Raw genomic sequence first — 21,858 nt, 5'->3', positions numbered from 1 at the left:
TTGAGGGCAATGCAGTTGATGTGGTGTATATGGACTTTCAAAAGGTATTTGATAAAGTGCCGCATAATAGGCTTGGCATCAAGATTGAAGCTCATGGAATAAAGGGGCCAGTAGCAGCATGAATACAAAATTGGCTAAGTAACAGGAAGCAGAGAGTAGTGGTGAACGGTTGTTTTTCGAACTGAAGGGAGGTCTACAGTGGTGTTCCCCAGGGCTCGGTACAAGGACCACTGCTTTTCTTGATATATAATAATGACTTGGACTTGGGTGTTCAGTGCACAATTTCCAAATTTGCAGATGATACAAAACTTGGAAGTGTAGTGAACAGTGACGAGGATAGTGATATACTTGAAGAGGTTGTAGACAGGCTGGTGGAATGGGCGGACAAGTGGCAAATGAAATTTAATGCATAAAAATGCGTAGTGATACATTTTTGGTAGGAAGAATGAGGAGAGGCAATATAAACTAGAGGGCACAATTCTAAAAGGGGTATAGGAACCGAGAGATCTGGGGGTATATGTGCACAAATCATTGAAAGTGACGGGGCAGATTGAGAAAGCAGTTAAAAATGCATACAGGATCCTGGGCTTTATAAATAGAGGCATAGAATACAAAAGCAAGGAAGTCATGATGAACTTTTATAAAATACTGGTTCGACCATGACTGGATTATTGTGTCTAGTTCTGGGCCCTGCACTTTAGGAAAGATGTGAAGGCCTTGGAGAGGGTGCAGAAAAGATTTACTAGAATGATTCCAGGGATGAGGGACTTCAGTTACGTGAATAGACTGGAGAAACTGGGGTTGTTCTCCTTATAACAGAGAAGGTTGAAAGGAGATTTGATGGAGGTATTCAAAATTATGAAGGGTCCAGACAGAGAGTAGATGGAGAGAAACTGTTTACTCTGAACCCATTGAATGCCTCTCGCTGCTCTGACACTGATTTACCTTCAAGTAGTTGTTTCCAATTCACTTTTGCTAAATCACTTCCCAGCTTAGTAAAATTAGCCTTTCCCAATTTTAGAACTTTTACTCCTATCTTTGTCCTTTTCCATAACTATGCTAAATCTAACTGAATTATGATCACTACCACCAAAATGCTCTCCCACTCATACTCCTTCCACCTGCCCAACTTCATTCCCTAAAACTAAATCCAGAACTGACCACTCCCCCCCCCCCCCCCCCCCTACCTTTGTTGGGCTTGCTACGTAGTGGCTAAAAAAGTTCTCCTGAATGAAGTTTAAGAATTCTGCGCCCTCTATACCTTTTACACTGATTGTATCCCGGTTAATATTAGGGTAGTTGAAATCCCCCACTATTACTGCCCTATTGTTTTTGCACTTCTCAGAAATTTACCTACATATTTGCTCTTCTATCTCCCTCTGACTGGGGGTCTATAGAGCACTCCCAGCAGTATAACTGCCCCTTTTTTGTTCTTTAGCTCAACCCATATGGCTCATTTGATGATCCTTCTAACATATCATCCTTCCTTACAGCCGTAATTGTTTCTTTAACCAACATTGCCACCCCCTCTCCTTTTTTATCCCCCTCTCTATCTCGTCTGAAAAACCTGTAACCAGGAACGTTGAGCTGCCATTCCTGCCCTTGCTTAAGCCATGTTTCAGTAATAGCTAAGATATCATACTTCCACGTGTCCATCTGTGCCATCAGCTCATCTACCATATTCACTATACTCCTTGAATTGAGGTATATACCATTAAGCACTGCCAAACTCCTTTGATGTCTAGTTTCTAACTTTTGTTTCCTCTGCCTTCCAAACTCGCTTACTAATTTTCTGCCTTCCATTTCCAGCTCTGCTTCTCTCCCTTCTGAATCTACACTCAGGTTCCCATCTCCCTGCCAAGCTAGTTTAAACCTTCTCCAACAGCACTAGCAAACCTCCCCGTGAGGATATTGCTCCCGGCCCTGTTGAGGTGCAACCCATTCAGCTTGTACAGGTCCCACCTCCCCCAAAACTGATCCCAATGCCCCAGGAATCTAAAGCCCTCCCTCCTGCAGCATCTCTCCAGCTACACATTCATCTGCACTATCCTCCTATTTCTAAACTCACTAACGCGTGGCACCAGGAGTAATCCAGAGATTACTACCTTTTGAGGTCCCTTTTATTAATTTCTTTCCTAGCTCCTTAAAATCTGCCTGCAGGACCTCATCCCTCTTTCTGCCTATGTCATTGGTACGGATATGAACCACGACCTTTGGCTGTTCACCTCCCCCCCCCCACTTAGAATGTTCTGCAGCTGTTGAGTGACATCCTTGACCCTGGCACCAGGCAGGCAACATATCTTTCTGGAATTGTGGCTGCGACCGCAGAAACGCCTGTCTGTTACCCTCTTTGAATTCCCTATCACTATTGCTCCCCTGACCTTCCTCCCCACCGCCCCCCGCCCCTGTACAGCTGAGCCATCCATGGTGCTGTGGACTTGGCTCTGGCTGCAGTCCCCAGAGGAACCCTCTCCCTCAGCAATACTGAATACCGGTTAGAGAGTGAGATGCACTCGGGACTCCTGCACTACCTGCCTGCTCCTCCTGGGCTGTCTGGCGATCATCCAGTCCCTCTCTGCCTGCTCTCTCTTAAGCTGCAGGGTGACCACCTCCTGAAACATGCCATCTATGTAGCTCTCAGCTTCGTGGATGCACTGTAGTGACGCCAGGGGTTGCTCAAGCTCCGAAATCCAGAGCTTGAGCTCCTCCAGCTGATAACACTTCCTGCATCTGTGGTTGTCCAGGACACTGGAGGAGTTCCCACATGGCACAGGCCGTACATTCAACTGGTCTGAGCTGCCCTGCCATGCCTCTATTTATTAGATTATTAACTAAACTTAACAACTAAAGAGTTAATAAAAAAACAACACTCACCAGCTATTCACCAATCAGCTGTGTCCTTTGTGCTGATGTCACTTTAGGCTTTTTCCTCGCTCTCTGGGCTTCGCTTTTTACCTGCTCCGATGCTCTGCCCCCAGTCTCTCACACGTCCGCGCTCGCTCCATTTTCCCGATCTATTCTTCCTACCAAAGTGAATAACCTCACATTTCCCCACATTATACTCCATCTGCCAATTCTTGCCCACTCACCTAACCTTTTGCATCTCTTTGCAGACTTTTTGTGTCCTCCTCACAGCTTACTTTCCCACCTAGCTTTGTATCGTCAGCAAACTTGGATACATAACACTTGGTCCCTTCATCGAAGTCTTTAATATAGATTGTAAATATCTGAAGCCCAAGCACTGATCCTTGCGGTACTCCACTAGTTACAGCCTGCCAAATTGAAAATCACCCATTTATCCCTACTCTCTGTTTTCTGACCATTAACCAATCCTCTATCCATGCTAATATATTACGCCCAACCCCATGAGCCCTTATCTTGTATAACAACCTATTATGTGGCACCTTATCGACTGCCTTTAGAAAATCCAAATATACTACATCCACTAGTTCCCCTTTATCTACCCTGCTCGTTACATCCTCAAAAAACTCTAATAAATTTGTCAAACATGATTTCCCTTTCATAAAACCATATTGACTCTGCCTAATCATATGATTTTCTAAGTGCCCCGTTACCACTTCCTTAATAATGGATTCCAGCATTTTCCCCACTACTGATGTCAGGCTAACTGGCCTGTAGTTCCCTGTTTTCTCTCTCCCTCCTTTCTTGAATAGCGGGGTTACATTTGCTACCTTCCAATCCGCGGACCGTAATACAATCTAGGGTTCTAAAACTCTCCCAATCCTCAGGCTTACTACTCTTCTTTGCAACATTACAGGCCTCTTCATTTATTCTAATAATATCCTTAACTTCTTTAGTTAGCCACGGATGAATCACTTTTCCTGTGGAGTTTTTATTTCTCAATGGAATGTATATTTGTTGAGAATATTGAAGTATTTCTTTAAATGTTTGCCATTATTTTTTAATCTAATTTCCCACTCAACCTTAGCCAACTCGTCTCCCATACCTATGTAATTGGCTTTAAGTTTAAGACACTAGTTTTGGACTTAAGTACATCAAACTCAAAGGGAAATTCTATCATGTTATGATCACTCTTCCCCAGAGGGTCCTTTACTGTGAGATTACTAATTAACCCTGCCTCATTACACACTACAAGATCTAAAATAGAGTATTCCCCAGTTGGTTTCATGACGTATTGTTCTAGGAAACTATCTCAGCTGTCAGGGCCGTTCTGTTGGGAGTCCACAGTAGGGGAGGCCTAAGATTTCCTGTGGGGTCCAGAGGAGCACTCCTACTCCAGGCCCCACAAGGAAAGTTTTTTTTAATAAAAAGTTTTAGAAACGCATCTTTGGCCCTGATTGTCTTTCCTGATAGGTTGGCCTGGCAGGAAACTTACTGCAGCTTTCCACTCAGGCAGCCGAGTTAAAATTGCAGTCAGAACCCAACATGCATATGTAAAGAAAGCACCCCGTGGGCTTTGGGCAGGTTTCCTTGCTGCCCAGTCAGTTGAACAGGTTAAAATTGGTAACAGTCAGCTCCTAGCGGTTCCAGGGCAGGTAGGGTTAAAATCACCTCTTGTATGAGAGTGCCTTGAATAACCAAGAAAGTAAGATTGCCTACCTTGCAGGATCTTTGTCGCACACAACAGTTTGATCCAGTGACCCTTACCAGCCCTGCTGGGATCATTTTTCTTGTTTTATGCTTAGAGAATTTTGAAGAAAGTTAATTTTAGGCTAGTGTAGATCCAAAAGAACTGAGCTGTTGTGTAAATGCTTGACTATTATAGTCAATGTGATGCAAGAACGGACCTCGTATTGGAGGAAACGGTCCCTTTGGAAGTCTGAAAGGGGAGGGGAGATGTGTTTGGTGGTGGCATTGTGCTGGAGGTGGTGGAAATGGCGGCGAATGATCCATTGAATGTGGAGGCTGATGGGGTGGAAAGTGAGGACAAGGGGGACCCTGTTGTGGTTCTGGGAGGGAGGGGAAGGAATGAGGGCAGAAATGTGGGAAATGGGATGGACACGGTTGAGGATTACAGTGGAGGGGAGTCCTTAGCTGAGGAAAAAGGAAGACATATTGGAAGCACTGGCATGGAAGGTGACATCGTCAGAACAGATGCAATGGAGACAGAGAAACTGGGAAAATAGAATAGAGTCCTTACAGGAAGAGGGGTGGGAGGCAGTGTAATCAAGGTAGCTGTGGGGGTCGGTGGGCTTATAATAGATATTGGTTGACAGCCTATCCCCAGACATAGAGATAGAGAAGTCGAGGAAGGGAAGAGTCGGAGATGGACGACATAAAGGTGAGGGAGCGGTGGAAATTGGAAGCAAAGTTGATGAAATTTTCCAGTTCGGAGTGGGAGCAGGAAGTAGCACCGATACAGTCATCAATGTACCAGGAAAAAAAAGTAAGGGAAGTGCCCCAAGTAGGAATGGAACAAAAATATTCCACGTATCCCACGAAAAGATAGGCATAGCTAGGACCCATATGGGTTCCCATAGCGACACCTTTTATTTGGAGGAAGTGAATGGAGTCAAAGGCGAAGTTGTTCACTGTAAGAACAAGTTCAGCCAGGCAGAGGAGGGTGGTGGTGGATGGGGACTAGTTGGGTTCAAGGAAGAAGCGGAGGGCCTGCAGGCTGTCCTGGTAGGAGATGGAGGTGTAGAAGGACTGGACGTCGATGGTGAAAAGGAGCCGGTTAGGACCAGGAAACTGGAAACTGTTAAATTGGCGGAGGGCATCGGAAGAGTCGCAAATGTAGGTCTGAAGAGACTGGACAAGGGGAGGAAAAAAAGTCAAGATAGGAAGAAATAAGTTCCGTGGGGCAAGAACAGGCTAAAACGATGGCTCTGCCAGGGCAGTCCTGTTTGTGGATCTTGGGAAGGAGGTTGTGCGGGGTTGGGGAACTGAGGTTGGAGGCCGGGGGTGGGATCTCCAGAGGACATGAGGTCAGTGACAGTCTGGGAAATGATGGCTTGATGTTCAGCGGTTGGGTCATGGTCCACGGGGAGGTAGGAGGAGATGTTCAGCCTCTGCAAGGTAGAGGTCTGTTCACCAAACAACAAGAGCGCTGCCCTTGTCAGCAGGTTTAATGACAATGTCAGGGTTGGACCTGAGAGAACGGAATGCTGCAATTTCAGAATGAGATAGGTTAGAGTGAGTGAGGGGAGTAGAGAAATTGAGATGGCCGATGTGGCAGTTCCCAATGAAAAGATCAAGAGAGGCTAAGGGGCCAGACGGAGGGGTGCAGGTGGAACGAGAATTCTGAAAACAGGAGAAAATGGGGAAGACTCCTGGCCAAAGAAGCAGGCGCGGAGACAAAAGCGACGGTAGGCATCATGTTGAGCTCAAAATTCATTGAGGTGGGGGCGTAAGGGGATGATGCTAAGGCCTTTGCTGAGGACTGTTCGTTCAGGATCAGAGAAAGGAGGGACAGGGGATAGTGAAAACACAACGAAGGGTGAGATTGGAAGGAGGGATGGGGTCAGATGAAAGTTAAGGGGAAGAAGGATCGGGGGGCATTGGTATCTAAGAGTTGTAGAAGCTTGCGGTCCTTGACACCTGAAAGGAAGAAAGGCAAAGGATGAAATGGAACCGCAGGCCAGGACAACTCTGAAATAGTGAGTCGGTGCTGCTGAAGAGAGAGGTCGAGAGCATGCATGTGGCAGCGTATGGCGTTCAGCATGGATCTCAGGAAACGGTGAGAGCAGTGGTTCGAGAATGCTGAATATTGATTTCAATAACTTCAGATCATAACCACTGCTCCTGTTTTTTCGCACAGGAGGTGCTGGTAATGGTTCTGTTGTTGCTATTTAGAGCTCCTCTATACCAATTTTTGTTTCTTTTCTTGTTCTCTTACCACCCCCTTTTGCCTTGCACCATCATCCCTTTTGTCATTTAATCACTCCTGCCCTCCACCCTCTCAGACCTTCCCTTTTGTTCTTCCCTCCCTCCCCTTTCCCAGGCTCTTTACTTGCTTAAAAACTGTTGAATCTCCAACTTCTTCCAATTCTAACGAAAGGTCTTCGATCTGAAACGTTAACTTTGTTTCTCTCTCCACAGATGCTGCCTGACCTGCTGAGTATTTCCTGCATTTTCTATTTTTATTTTACATTTTCAGCACGCCTGCAGTATTTTGCTTTTTGTTCCAATGTTATACAATATGTCTATTCAAGATGCAACTATTTAAAAATTGTTTTAAAAGATGTTTTGGAGAAGAAAAACCATAATGTATATTTTTTTGTTTAAATTATCTTTCAGGTACTTTTAGGCTGAAGTATGCACCTCCATCTGAAAGTATGGACTCAGCAGACTAGGATTTGGAAATGCACATTAGTATGAATCACTATGTGCCATTGAGTAAACCAATAGCAGGTACAAAGAAAGATGCAAAGATGTTCAATGGATATCTCGTCCTGCTAAATTAATTTCCTGCTGTTTTTATCCAAGGTGCTTTTTTTAAAAAAAAATCTTGTACGGGGACATAAACTACACTACGCATGCACTAGCTGTAAATATAACTCAGACGGAGTTTTAAGAAGTAATGGCTAAAATCAGAATCATTGTGTTTAGCAAAAATTGTGCATTGACATTGCACGAGGAAAGTGGAATTCATCCAGAACTGTTATATAACAATGGATGTTCCTACAAACTAAAACACAACAGCAGAAAACTTCCAGAGTAACTATTTTCCCTTTGATAGCCTATTACTGTACAGCTTTTACAAGAATGGAGAAAATGGGGCAACTCCACAGGGAGGAACAAAGAACTCTGTTTCAAATAATTTGAGTGTTATATTTACAATGCAATATTGGTGGAGCACAGCAGAGTTGACCAAAGTACTCTCATCTGATCATCAAGATAGGGAAGACATTTGGAAAACAATGCTGAAAGAACAGAAAGACTCTCCAGTCTCTGAGAAGAAGCCTTGAGCATAAATTTGACTGGGTGGGAAAGCTTGTATCTGTTTTTGTAAGGTTCTTTAACTTGTATATTTTTAAGAGAGAGACCTTTACGTGTAAAAAGATACAAATATTTTTTGTAAAGTTAGTGGGTTTTTTTGTAGAAATATGCTGTCAAGTTCTCCTGAATCTATTTGTCATGTTTACAAGTGTTTGTGTGTGTGTGTGTGTGTGTGTGTGTGTGTGTAGCCAAAGGCCGATGCAGAAGAATCTTTACACATGTCTGTATTTAAAGAGAACATTGAATTAGTCCTACAACCTATAACTTGGGTGAATTTACATAACACACTAAACAAGCAAAGTCAGTTTACTCTTCAGTGTGAAAAGGAAGCCTGTTGTTTTCTGTCACCATTTGAAATATGAGAGTTGATGATCGCATCTTCAAGAAGGAAATCTTGGTTCACTAAAGTAAAAGTTGGAAGAATTTTGCTTCAATCACAAAGAAATCCATGTATTTTGTGCTTTTCAGTCTCAGATTTGTAAATGCAGATCTGTAGGAGTTGGATGTGGTCGCTGTTACTTACAGTGGCTCATCATCTTATCTCTATGCAAAGTGGAAGCTGGAAGTTCTCCCCAGAACTGAACAAATGAGGCAGTATTGTTTCCATATGATTGTATTTTGAATATATAGTATGTTGAAATGTTTGCTGCAACAAATAGTATTTTTACTTTGAGAACTTGGAGAATTGACATTTGGAACTATATTTGTTGCTACTTGTAGTTTTATTGACAGGGATTAAAGAAACCTGTTTCAATATAGGAATGAAGCGGGAGGAACTGACATGCACCATTACTACTTGCCTTAAATAACTTGAAATTAAGAGCCAGTTTTCCAAATAAATCTTATTACATTATTATAGGGTTGCTTCCTAAAATATAACATTTATGACCGAAAGTTTCTGGGTAGTTTTTTGGTGTAGCCCACACTTTTACTGGAGATGAAAAGAATGTTGTTTGAAACTTAATGCAGAGGAATTGACTTTTAAATAAAAATGTGGTGTGCACATCCATAGCAATGCAAGTGTTGGGTAAATAAAAAGTTGTTTTTATTTTGGTAATTCCTGCACTTTCAATGCTTTATAAACCCTGTTTAGATGTTCTACAAATGCCCTGTGTAATTTCTGCAGTGTGAATCTTTGTGTGAGGTGACCATTGCATAATTCTGAGCGTAAATGACAGCTTTTATGAATCGTATACAGACCATACTCTACCGATGTATAGTACTTAAAACAGAACATTGTGCTCTTGGGTTTTATTATCTGATGCCAGAACATAAATTCACAAGATGATTTTAGTTTTAACAGCATGTTGTGATTTGGGGTTCAGAAATTTCCCTAATTTTGTTTAATCCACTCCTCCCACAAAGTTCTTTTTGGGACCAAAGTTATGCATCTTTGAAGGGCTTTAGTGTATTCCATGTTAAAAACCAAATGGTTTTAAATACGTAGGCTGCATCATGTAGTGTTATAAACCTAACATTTTGAGACTATGTTTTGATTAAAAATCCTTTATGCCGACCATTATTACATTGAAATAAAACTTTAGAAGTTGCCCCATTGTGACATCATAACATTCTACTCCAGTGATGTTGGCTAGTGCTTCCCATTTATGATGTTGCAGCAGAGAGAATTCCCACACAAAACGTCTATACTAGGCTGCCTATAATCACCATATTTTAAACACAGTACTAGCGGATGACCAAGATACCTGTACACATGGGAAGGATTTTTAAATAATTTATAGGACCATTTTAAAATTGTGGTGAATATTCTTCAATATACCTTCAAGATTGAAATAAAAGCAAGTTTGATAAATGAATGTTGGGCATCTGGCCTTAAACAGTGGACAATCTAAGTTGAAGTGAATTTGATATTCTTTTCATAAAGTGATAGGCTTTTATATAGAAAATTTACAACTACCAGTTACACAACTAATAAGGGATGAGATCATCAAATCTCTGTATGTATTATGAAAATGTTTGGCCTAATCATGTGACTTTATGAAAATTGTTTTAAAATTTGAGAAATTTTAAGTTTTTTTTTCCCCATTAATTTCTCCTTTGCATTTGAGAATGTCCAATGTGAGAACAAAGTTCATTCAATGCAGACTTCTTTTTAGGGATCCTGCTACACCAATTAGAATATTTATTGGTCATCTGTTAATTATTCAGGCTTACGTTTTAAGAAAAGGAATTGTTGCATGTCTAAACCCTGACCAGAAACAGATTTATATTACAGTCAACTTATTTACACACAGCAAATGACAAGTGAACAAAAATTTACCAGTGTAGTTCAGATTTACTAAAATTGCCTCAAACTAGGCAGAGTTGCAAATGACATAAGACATTGCAACTGACCCTCGAGGTTCTGGTTAGACCTGTAGATACATTTAAAAACTTATATTTGAGATGACTGCATTGTGGCCACGTTATTGGGTTGATTTATCAGAGCTTGAAACACCACCTCTGACATGGAAAAAGTTCAAATGTTCTTGAGGTGCAAACAAATCATATTTCCAGTTTATGTCTACATTTCATGTTGCAATACACAATAGAATGTAGAGAAATGAACTGTAGGTTAATTTGTTTGTTTGCTTGAAGGGGGAAGAGTGATATTTTCTTTTGGTGACAGTTGTCTCTTTGCGCCTCTCTCTCTCTCTCACCACCGCACCACCCTCTCGGCATGAAAAAAGATTAATTATCAAGCTCCCAATGGCCTAATGGGTAAAAGCCAATGTTGGACTAAGCTGTACAGACCAGAAAGTCCCAGGTTTCATTCCCAGTCTCTGCTGAATTAGCTGTTTTAGGATAGCAATTGGCATGCAACAATTAGCCCCTGTCTCTGGGCTGGGGGTGGGGGGGAGAATATCAGCCACGGTTCCAACCTGATTTCTATCCAGTGATTGCTGCTGGAAGATGTTTGGATGCCTAGTGAGAATAGGATCATGCTTGACCGTGATGCTGTCTATGGTTGAATAGCCTCCCATTTAGGCTTTCGCGTGAAGAATGACCACTTGAGTGAAGTGGCAGATAGCTACTAGAAACTCTAACTCTACCCCAGCAATAGTTCAGGAGAAGAGGAGAAAACAGGAAAGAATTGGCCAAAAATGTATTAACTTATATATGTTAAAAAATATTATGAAAGCCTGCAAAATTCCACTTGGTCAATGCATTTGCCAGCTTTTGCAAAATAAGTTAAGTGCTCAACTTGCAAGTGACTGTGTGTTGTGTTTTTGTTGTTCTTTCAGCAATCTTTGGTAACCTTCTTGCCACATCTGATCCCTCATGTGCTGTGGTAGGATTTCCTTACCCTGCTGTTCAGCTCCCCATCCTTACCTAAGTTGCGTTTTATTTCTTTGTAGTACTTCTTCTGGTTAAATGTTCAAGTATCATTTTTTGAAGAATTAATCTTTTATTTCATGAAGTTTATTTGGAGAATTATGGATACCACAGAATGATTCGAAGGAGAATTATGGATACATGTCAATAGTTTGAAGGCACTACTCTCACTGAAGGTTTCAAATGATCTTTGAACCACAAGAGTGAAGCTGAATGGTTCATAACAATCAGAACTTTGAGATACATTCAAAAAATTCTGACTTATCTATAACTTTTTATATGTACTGTGGAGTTGCGGCAGTTTTATCCTTTTTGTTTAATTTTGCCAACTGGAAATCTAGTATGCTATGCATTTGATGTGTGATGGTATAAGTATTAAAGTTTGTGATATAATCAAGCTAAGTTTATCATGTGATAATCTACATTTGATTACCAAAACAATAGTATAATGCATTAAGAGAACTCTACTACTTGTTCTGGCAATGCCATCTTCCCCATCATTAAGCATTGGGTTCAGTTTGAAAATTCTACTATTCAACGTTTTTTTTTAATTGAAGTACTCCAATTTTCTATTTACACTGGTTCCATTGTACCATTTTGGAGATTTGGTGTTAGTACAAAAAACACACACAAAAATCGTATATTCACTTTGTACACTACAAAATTAATGGGCATTTTAATTACTCCCTTTAGTTTACAGTATCATTTGTAGATTTGTATGCCCCTGCTTTTCATTTACTGCATTTTAAATGATTTACAGAACCTCTTGACTTGTGCTCTTTGCAGAGGGAAATTTCTGTGGATGTTCCTAACCTTTCTAGTTTGACTGTATTCAAATAGAAGCCATAAACTCCTAATTAGAAAAAGATTTTTCTTTAAAGTAGCCCAGTGTTAGTATACCAGACCCAATGAGGTAGATTTTCAGCTTGTAGCGCAGACGTAAAACTGGCTTTGCAGATCAGCCATCCGTCATAGAAACTGCCCAACTTTCATTTCCATAGTGGCTGAACGTCCGTTTTACACCAGACAGCAAGTTGAAAATCTACCCCATTGGATCATGCAGTGGTAGGATGTAAGTTCTTTCTGTAATTTCACATGACTTCTTGGCCTTAAGCAGACCTCTGGGGAGGTAGCGGGTGTGGGGAATGGTACATTGTGCAATTATGACTTATGGAAGCAACAAAAAATAATTTACAAAATGGAGAACGCTACATTTAAAGAAATTATTCCTGTATTTTATGATAACCAGACTGCACCAATATCCTTAGCTCAGTACTTCATGCATTCTGTGCAGACAGTTGGTTCAAATTTAATTTTGAAAAAAGTTACATTTATAAAAGGAATAATTCTACCTGAAACCATTCAACTAGTTTTCTGTGCTGCTTGTGATTTAAACAAATTGCTAGTTTGTGGTTAAGATTAACCTTGAAGAGAAATGATCAATTTCCACTTTTAAATATTTTTGTAAATTTTCAGCTCATTCAGGTGAGGAATGACAGTGCTGAGGAACAATACACTTTTTTCTTTTTGGCAGAAGGTATCCCCATTAAGAATTTGCAGGTCATGCACAGCATCAGCCAGATGGAGAGTAAAGCCCCATGTACTGCTCCCCAACACTGTGCCTAATCTCAGATGAGCACATCCTGCTGAACAAGTCTGAATTTTTCCATTTCTCACACAGACATTCTTATAACCTCCAGAGTGAAATTAAGTGCTAATTTGTCCCGCATCCACTAAGAACTGGGTTGAGAATTTCTAAACAAAACCCCACACAACTCTTTCACTGTAATTTCAATGAGCCAAGTTCAAACTCTTTGCCTAGAAGTGAAAGGGCAATGTACTAATCCACTGCACCATCCACTTCTCCACAACTTTCCATTTTCAGTAAGAACAGATTGATAGTTCTGGCTTAGAGTACCATTATATTGCATTTAGCAGTTTGAAACCACTGGGGTAGATTTTGGTCTGGCCCCATTTTCAGGACCAGACTCGCTGCTGCACAACTGTTAATACATGCCTGAACCGAGAGGCCCGAGGATCGATGGAAATTGGTCCTCGTGCCCCATCAGCACAACTCGCAAAGATATCAATGTCGAGCTGCCTGCCTAACCAACAATGGCCCTCAGGTATGCCCTGGAAAGGGGGGAGATAGACAATTGGAGGGGGTGGGGGGCGGGGGGCTCCACAGGAACATTTTTTAAAGAAACATTTCCGCCTACCTGTCGTTGACAATTGTGGGGGTCGCTGAAGAAGTCTGAGTGGGGCAGGCCCAACGCCTAAACAAAAGTGTCCCATGAGTTTAGCAATGGGACCGATACCTGTGCAAATTAAGAGCAAGCCATCCCACTGCTAAATTGGTATTCTTTCAGCCTGTTTTATGCCAGCAACACATGCCAATTTCTACCCCAATGTCTTTTACAGTGTTGCATAATTGTTATATCCAATTTATACTGCTAGTTTTGCACCACTTTGGTCAAGGAAAGCGGAGCTCCACTCAGTAAGATCTGAATGCTGGTTAAATTTTAGTGTTAACAACGAGTCAATGGGATATTTGACTCAAAAAATGAAAAAATAAGGTTGATTACTTACCAGAGAGCCTATAGGACCACCATGAAACTTTTTTAAACTTCACTTTACATGGAAGCTGAAGTGGTGTGAGATTACCTACCTGCTCAAGCTCTCCTCATACACCTGCCTGAATTCGGTTTGGGCAATTTCACACCTGAATTGCGTTATATAGTTTGTGTTGATGTAGAGCTAAAACCATTTGGCATTAATGCTAAAATTTGTAGTAAAATGGTGTTTTATAGGAAAAGGTGAATATGAATGCAGTGGACACAGCAAACATTTTTAGTTACGAACTTTGTAGAATCATAAGGCTGAAAGATTTTGTTTTTCATCCAGTTTTGGATTTTCCTCCTCTCCCTGATTGCGGTCATTTATGTATTCTACTCCAGCCAGAACGGTTGAACAGGTTGGTCTGTGAAGTTTTTCGCATTTGCTGTCAAGTTCAACAAGATCATTTGATGGGCATGGGTAAGGTGAGGCAAGTCGGCTGATTATTTTTTTCACATTCCCTCCAACCCCCCCCCCACCTCCAGAGGTGATGCTCCAGCTAATAGTCAATCCAAAACAAAAACAGATCAAACATAGACCAACTAAGACAAGTTTCACAAACACCCTTGGAAATTGATGTTGCTTGTCAAATTTCAAGTGAACTTTTTAACCATGTCACTCAGAATAGGAGGAATGTAGTCACACCAGAAATATTAGGAAGTTGACATTTTGTCAGTCTATCACTAACTAATCCTCTATCTTCTAAAACCAATGAGTTCCAACAGTTATGGATCATATTCTCCTAAACTACTATATAATACTAAGTAATCACAAGAGAAACCACATCAGGTGAGTTATCTTATGGTTGTGTAGAAGATTTATCCTTTTGTATAGTGGAGGATGATAGGCTAGTAATTATAATATTGGAAAATTTGCTTAGTGACACATTTATTGGGTAGGGTTCTTGACTCTCACTTTAGCAATGTACCATATTTTTCCATGTGTGCCAGGCTTCAATGCCTTCTCTTTAAGATTCTATTTCTCATTATGGAATCTGTGCTTATTACTGGTCTGTAGAAAACCTTGATATTTTGACTAGGATTAAATTACACTACCTCCAGTTAAATTGTGATAAAATACCTTTACTTGAACTAAGCAAAACATTTTCATGTGTTGTACCCCAGGTATGCATATAAAGAGTTTTGAGATACATTTTTCAGCATAGACAAAAGAAATGTATCATATTAATGCTCATATTCTGTAATACATTTTCAAATTCTAAATTGTCTGCAGTTCAAATTCTTGTATTTGCAACCTGTCATAGATAAAGCACTAGTGTTTAACTGTTAATGATTTTACATTATAATGTTTTTCTAAGTGTTTACTTGTGGTAAAAATGGCATACACAACAGTCAGATATAAGATCTGTTTGATTTGTAAGAAAACCTTATCTCATTAGTTATTTAGTTCCTTATTGAGTTATGAGATTCTGGTCACTTGTAAATTAAATTTGTATTCTATTTTTCATCACTTTCTCCATATTATGACTAATTACATTAAAAAGTAGGATTTCATTAGCATATGACATCCATGGTTTATTTAATCAGTGCCTCTTCACAGGGAACTACGGTGTGTTGATATACAATTTCTGATTTCCTTGTGAAATAAATGAACCCATAAAAATTGAATCTGCCTCTGCTTTACATGAGTTGAGTACATGAAGGATTATTTGCCATTGTCACACCTGCCCATGCAAAATGGAGGTTTAAAACCTTGTGGAACCTGGTGACCGTAGCAGCAACATTTTGTGACTCCCAAATGAGAGGATCAGAAATTCAAAATTCTGACATTGACCAACAAATCAAATTTGTCTTCCTTCATTCGATGATTTTTGTCATTTTACTTGGTAGCTTAAGAATTAAATTGTTGTATACAAATAGTATCTAAATGACTACGGCATGGTATTGGTTGCACTGCTTTTTTGTGTTCATTTTGAAACTATTCTAAAACTGATTGGATTTTGTAAGAGGCAAAAGCACTTGTATCCCTATCAGATATAAAAGAGCTAATAGCATAATCAGTTTTTAGTCAAATCTTATTTTGTTTCTCAATAAGTCATTCCCGGTATGCAAGTTTGATGTGAAGCAGGATTTTTTTGCATTTTGTTTGTTCCAATGTAATGGCATTCCACAGTATCTAAAACATGCAATGAAAGAAGTGCAACTAAATAAATGGAGAATATTGAAATGTGAAGATAGAATAAAACGCTACACACATCAACACTTCATGTTGCCTTAGTTTAGTTACTTTTTCTGAATTAACTGACATACTTCTTAAAAGTGGTAATTCCCTAAAATTTCCTTCAATTTGATTTTTCATTGGAAATCCCATTATACATGAAATAATGGAATATTTTAACATTCCACTTTCTCTTTGCCATTGGTATGCTTAATATTTTGTAGCTTGTATGGTTTCTTTGAAGGTTTTTTACTTCTTCCCTCGCCCTTTATTCTTTCTCACTGCTCACCTCCTGCAGTAAAGTGGTAGGGAAGCTGCTCTAAAGCTGCCTCCAGTGCTATTCTTGAGTAGTTCATAAGAGGCATAGCAGAGCAGCCTAGGATAATCAACCTTCAATTTTTCCCCCTCCTGTGGGGAAAGTGCCTGGCATCCCTACAGCATTTCACACAGCACAGTGCAAAGGAGATTATGAGCACATTTTGTCTAATTGCATTGGTGTGCCATCACAGTGCCCATGGATTGATTTTTTTTTCCAGTTTCTACAAGGGGGGTCATGTAGAAGCTTTGTTATCGTTTGCAATCTCCAATACCTATAAAGCTAATCTATGTAAGCTATAACTAGTTGCTCATACTTGCAATACCTGGCATTTCTTAATTAAAATTTGTGAACTGTAGATCATGCAAATTTAGGAAGTAATTAAACAAATTTTCTCTGCTATTGTAAAGAAATTCAGATGCTATGAATGTGCATTCCCAATACCTAGTAAATGAGAAGTTTCTCCACTTTTTTCTTTCTTCTCTGACTTGTACAGGTAGTTTTATGAATATTGGGCTAACGTAAAATTGCTTTTGCTATTGCCCTGTCCGATGCATTATTCATCACAAGTAATTGCTCAAAAATCAACAAACTTAAATGCGTGCTGTCTGATGCAGGAAGCCATGTAAGACTTTTGCTTTATCAACTCAATGTCAACACTGTAGCCCTTGGAATTCATGTTGGATTACTAAAAGATGCTTTTAAAAATTCAGTTTTCTGGTGAATGTTAACATTTTTTGCCAAGTTACAATGGTTTGTATAATAATCCCTTTCATCCGTTGTGAATATGACAACATTGTATCAGTCACTACTGAAACTCTTAAGTACATTATTTGTGCTCTCATTATAGTCATTGCTTTCATCAAGGGTTGACTGGACTTGTGTACTTAAACTGCTCTAAGTGCCATAATTTACAAGTGCCACTGAAATGTTTTGTCCCATCTTGGGATGCAGTGTTGTAGTTGCATGGTGGCATGTTTGAAAATGGCAGGGTTGATGATTTCTTTGTATTCTACCAAAGTACTTGGACAGGTTAGTTTTACACAACTAGTAGTTTGTGCTGGTAGTCATTTGCTTTTTTTTTCCTTTTGTGTAGTAGCATCTAATATCAAAATATTTGAGGTTGGAAACAAAGTGAAGCTCATTTTGAGCCATTGCATATTTCAGTATATTTAATTTTTTTGACCATTGTGCATGTAACATTAATATTGAAAAATTGTTGCAGTTTTATAAATATTTAAAGCTATTATGCAACTGATTTGAATTCAACTTATGGCTCTTTCACACTTCAATTTGTTTTTATATTTTATGACTTTGTTAATGGAAGGAACACAATGTACATTTGTAGAAGATTACATTTTTATCTTTTAAGCCTTGTTGTATTGTAAATGCCAGTACAGAAGAGCAATAAAAATATAAACGTCCTATTGTGTTTTTCTGTCCTAAAACACCAAAAACACACTTGATCTTGACACCATGAAGGGGGAGAAAAGACTGTCAAGTTGCCATGTAGATTGTACATCTCTTAATTAATCTCCAGACCCATGAAAGAGCCAATGCATGGTTCACCCATATTAAGCTGTATTATATTACAGAAGCTAGGAATTCTTTGATAGTAATCAATGGACCAGATAGCAAGAACAGACAACCAGGTTGAGAACAAAGACCATAATTAGAAGTATATACATGAATTCCAGAAATATTCAAAATTAAATGGTGGAACTCGTAACATTGTTGGCAACTAGTAATTATTGTATCATAGGAATTACTAAGACCTGCGACTGAACCAGAGTACAGGGCATTCAGGAAGGATAGGGGGACAGGAAAGGTTGCCTTATACATAAAGGACCTATGGGAAGTTATTCAAACCAGCTTGCAGGAAAAGCTATAATATGAAATTCTTTGTCTAGATGTGCTTAATGAGAAAGAGGTCCAGACAACATTTAGGGTTGACTACAGACTACCTGGCCAAAATGAAGAGGACAACTTGTGATTTTGACATTAGAAAGCGGAGTTCAAAAAAAAAGGAAGCTATACTGATGGACGTCAACCGACCCAACAAACTGGGACTGCCCACGTTTGAACTTGTCAATATAGTGTCTTGGAGCCTGCAAGAGGCAGCTGCTTTCTAGTTTGGTCCTTGTAAGTGACTTGGACACTTTTGGGAGTAGAAGCTGAACCACTAGCCAACAGTGACTGTACCAAAATAACGTTCATCCTGATTTCGGATCAATGCAGAAATGCAACCAAACCAGGTACACAACTGCAGGTGGGCAATCTTCAGGAGTATGAATTTCACCAACATGGACTGGGGGACACTACTTGAGAATTAAGTCTGTCAAGGATAAATGGGCATCCTTCAAAAACATTATATGGACACATATGACAAACATACCTAAGTGCTAGAAAAGATTATTAAATAAAATACTCTGAAGTGGATTAACAGAAAAAATATTTATAAAGCTTGTAGGGAAAATTGAGAGGGTGACCACTGGATGAGTATAAAATTATACAGAAGTCAACAAAAAGATTGGGGCGAGAAATTAGTTAAGCCCTATAGTAAGTAGTGCAGGTGGGAGCAGGAAGTTACAAAGGGACATAGATCAGGTGAGTGGGCAAAACTACGGCAAATGGAGTTCAATGTGGGCAAGTGAACCCAAGAAAGATAAATCAGAGTATTTTCTAAATAGTGAGAAACTAGGAACTGTAGAGGAGCAAAGAAATTTGAGAGTCCAAGTACACGTTATTAAAAGCTAGTAAATAGGTACAAAAAGCAATTAAAAAGGCAAATGGAATGTTGACCTTTATCTCAAGGGGATTGGAATATAAAGGGGTGGAAGTTATGCTTCAGTTGCATGGAGCCCTGGTCAGACCCCTTCTGATATATTGCGTTCAGTTTTGGGCCCCGCACCTCAGGAAGGATATATTGACCTTGAAGGGGGTGCAGCGCAAATTCACCAGAATGATACCGGGGCTTAGTTAAATTATGAGGATAGGTTGCAAAAACATAGCTTGTATTCCCTTGAGTATAGAAGATTGAGGGGTGATTTGATCAAGGTGTTTAAAATGTTAAATGGATTTGATAGGGTAGATACAGAGAAACTATTTCCTTTGGTGGGGGACTCAAGATCAAGGATGCATAACAAATTTAGAGCTAGGTTATTGTGGTGTGAAATCATGAAGCACGTGTTCACACAATGAAAGTAGAAATCTAGAATTCTCTCCCGCAAAAGGCTGTGGACCTGGGGACAAGTGAAGCTTTCAAGACCGATCACTAGATTTTTGTTAGGATATGGAGCAAAGATGGAAAGGTGGATAAATGGGGTTGAGGTACAGATCAGCTATGATCTAATTGAATAGTGGAGCAGGCTCGAGGGCCTGAATGGTCTACTCCTGTTCCTATGAAATGGTGGGAGTGATTGCTCTGAACACCAGATCATGTGGACGAGAGCCACGAGACATATTCGTGCTTCCCTGAATTTCCTGCTGCTGCTGCTACTGCACATTCTGCACCTGCTACCGTTCTCACAATTACTTTATTCACTTCCCCACACCTCTGCCATCTTTTACACAACATCTACCTATTCTATTCCAGCATGCAAATCCTCAAAACATCTCATGGCTATCTTCTTTCTTGCAGGAGAAGTTGCCACACAATACCAGGGAGCAGGAATGGACAGGAGGAGGGTCACCATCCTTCCATGTCCTGTCCCCACTTGAGGAAGTGCCAACATTGTGGGCGGGGGTGCGCCAGGAGCGTGGCGACTGCTGAGGCTGCAGGGTTTCTGGACATCTTGCCCTCTATTTTCCTTCTCACAGAACTCTCACCCTCACACAATCTGCACGACAAAGTTCAGTTGCTTTGACCAGTCATTTATCTGTCTCTGCTTAGCCTTGCCACTAACTGCTAACCCTTGTCTCTCTCTTCCATTTCAGGTCCAGAAGCTGCAGGGCCCTTAGGGAGTAGAGGAAGAAGATTGGAACACATTAGAAGAAAAAGCATCACTCAACTTTAGGCACCAGCTCAGAATGGAATCCCGCATAGTTCAGAGGGTAGGCTAGAGGGATCTGCACTGGGAGATGCCCTCAGCATGCATGCAGGATCAAGGGCATGGGGATAGGACAGCCCAGGAAGCAGCTTGCCAGAGGGACAGCTCACAATCTAGCCCTACTGCAGAGGGCACAGTTGTGGACACACTGCTGCCATCTTGGCTCTGGGTTCAAGCAGCTCCTTTGGCTTTCAAAGCATAAAGGAGAGCGTGGATAGGGGCTTTGAGAGTGTTGTATCGCTGGACCAGACTGCCCCGACCGGCGTCAAGATGCAATATTCTGCAGCCATGCCTCTACAGCCACAGCTCCTTGATGTTGCCCATCACAGCCCTCTCAGTGGAAGTTCAGCAACCTCCACCTCCCAAACTGTATCCTAAGGAGCACCAGAATAGGCAAAAGAACATAGAAGTCAGGCACTAGAGGTTTGCACAAGGCTGATTTTTAGTTCCCAATTGTTAAATTTCTGGAATTATGAAATGAAGACTGATGAAGTATCTTGGTGTTTTCTTTACTTAGCTGTTGGTCTTCACATTGCTCCCCATAATGCAGTTCCTGAAGATGCACATAGTGTTGGGGCCTCTCCTTTTCCCTGTTCTAGCTGCATCTCCTGGTCTCTGCAATCTTCCTTGCTGGTGCTGCTCCTCATCCTCCAGCCCAAATGGTAGACCCAGCAGAACACCCACTATAAAAATAATTCTGCTGAAGGTAAAGGCACCTTCAAAAAGTGATTTTGACTAATTTTTAAACACTCCTACTGCAGCCAAAATAGCCACAAAAAAAAGGCCCACAAGCCGAGAGCAGCCTAAAATGACTAACCAGAGACTTACCTGAATGGAAATGAGAATCCCTTTAAATACCACATTTGCGCCTGCTTCCCGACTGTTCCCGCCATGCTTTGCTTGACAGGCTTAAGAATAAGCAAATCAGGTGCTGGCCCAGGCCAATATCACAAAAGCATCCTGAAACAGGTGGAGGACCTTGTTTTAAATATTTTAATTGGCTGAACTCTTATTTCAGGTGGGCGTCCAGAACAACTAAAAGTCACCTGAACCAATATGGCAGTCGGCGCACTTCCAGTGCAGATCAGGCGTGGATGCTCATCACCCAAAATCCGTCTCTTTAACACCTGTTTTAGGTCCGAAGAACGGGCGAGCAGAGCTCCAATTGCTCCTCCTAAGGGTACCAAGAGAAAACTGGAAAAGGATATATCTGTAGATGTAAGTCATAACTTCAAAAAAAAAATTTCAATACAATAACAGCAAGAGGATAGTCAGGAAGAAGTTTAAATTTCGATAGGATCCAAAAAATACAAGGATGAATAGGAGATGGTTAACATGCTAAATGGTACTCTTGGAGATTTTTTATTTAGCAGGCAGGGCAATAACAATATACTATTCAACATGAAACATTCATCATTTGTGCTCCGATACTTTGATGTT

At 40.4% G+C, this 21,858-nt stretch overlaps 1 protein-coding gene across 2 annotated transcripts in view; it reads left to right on the top strand.

Annotated features, from left to right (window-relative positions):
- zcchc14 (zinc finger, CCHC domain containing 14) overlaps window positions 1–9,898 on the top strand; it is a 128,973-nt gene extending 119,075 nt beyond the window's left edge. For both annotated transcript variants that reach the window (XM_067998000.1, XM_067997999.1), the window contains one exon: window positions 7,222–9,898. In XM_067998000.1, coding sequence (XP_067854101.1) covers window positions 7,222–7,277 — 56 coding nt within the window. In that variant the 3' untranslated portion in view covers window positions 7,278–9,898. The remainder of the gene's footprint in view (window positions 1–7,221) is intronic.
- The last annotated feature ends 11,960 nt before the right edge of the window (window positions 9,899–21,858 follow it).

This window comes from Heptranchias perlo, chromosome 16 (genome assembly GCF_035084215.1).
Source record: "Heptranchias perlo isolate sHepPer1 chromosome 16, sHepPer1.hap1, whole genome shotgun sequence".
Taxonomy (NCBI): Eukaryota; Metazoa; Chordata; class Chondrichthyes; order Hexanchiformes; family Hexanchidae; genus Heptranchias; species Heptranchias perlo.
Note: the sequence above shows the minus strand (reverse complement) of the source record. Positions and strands in the feature narration are given on the sequence as shown.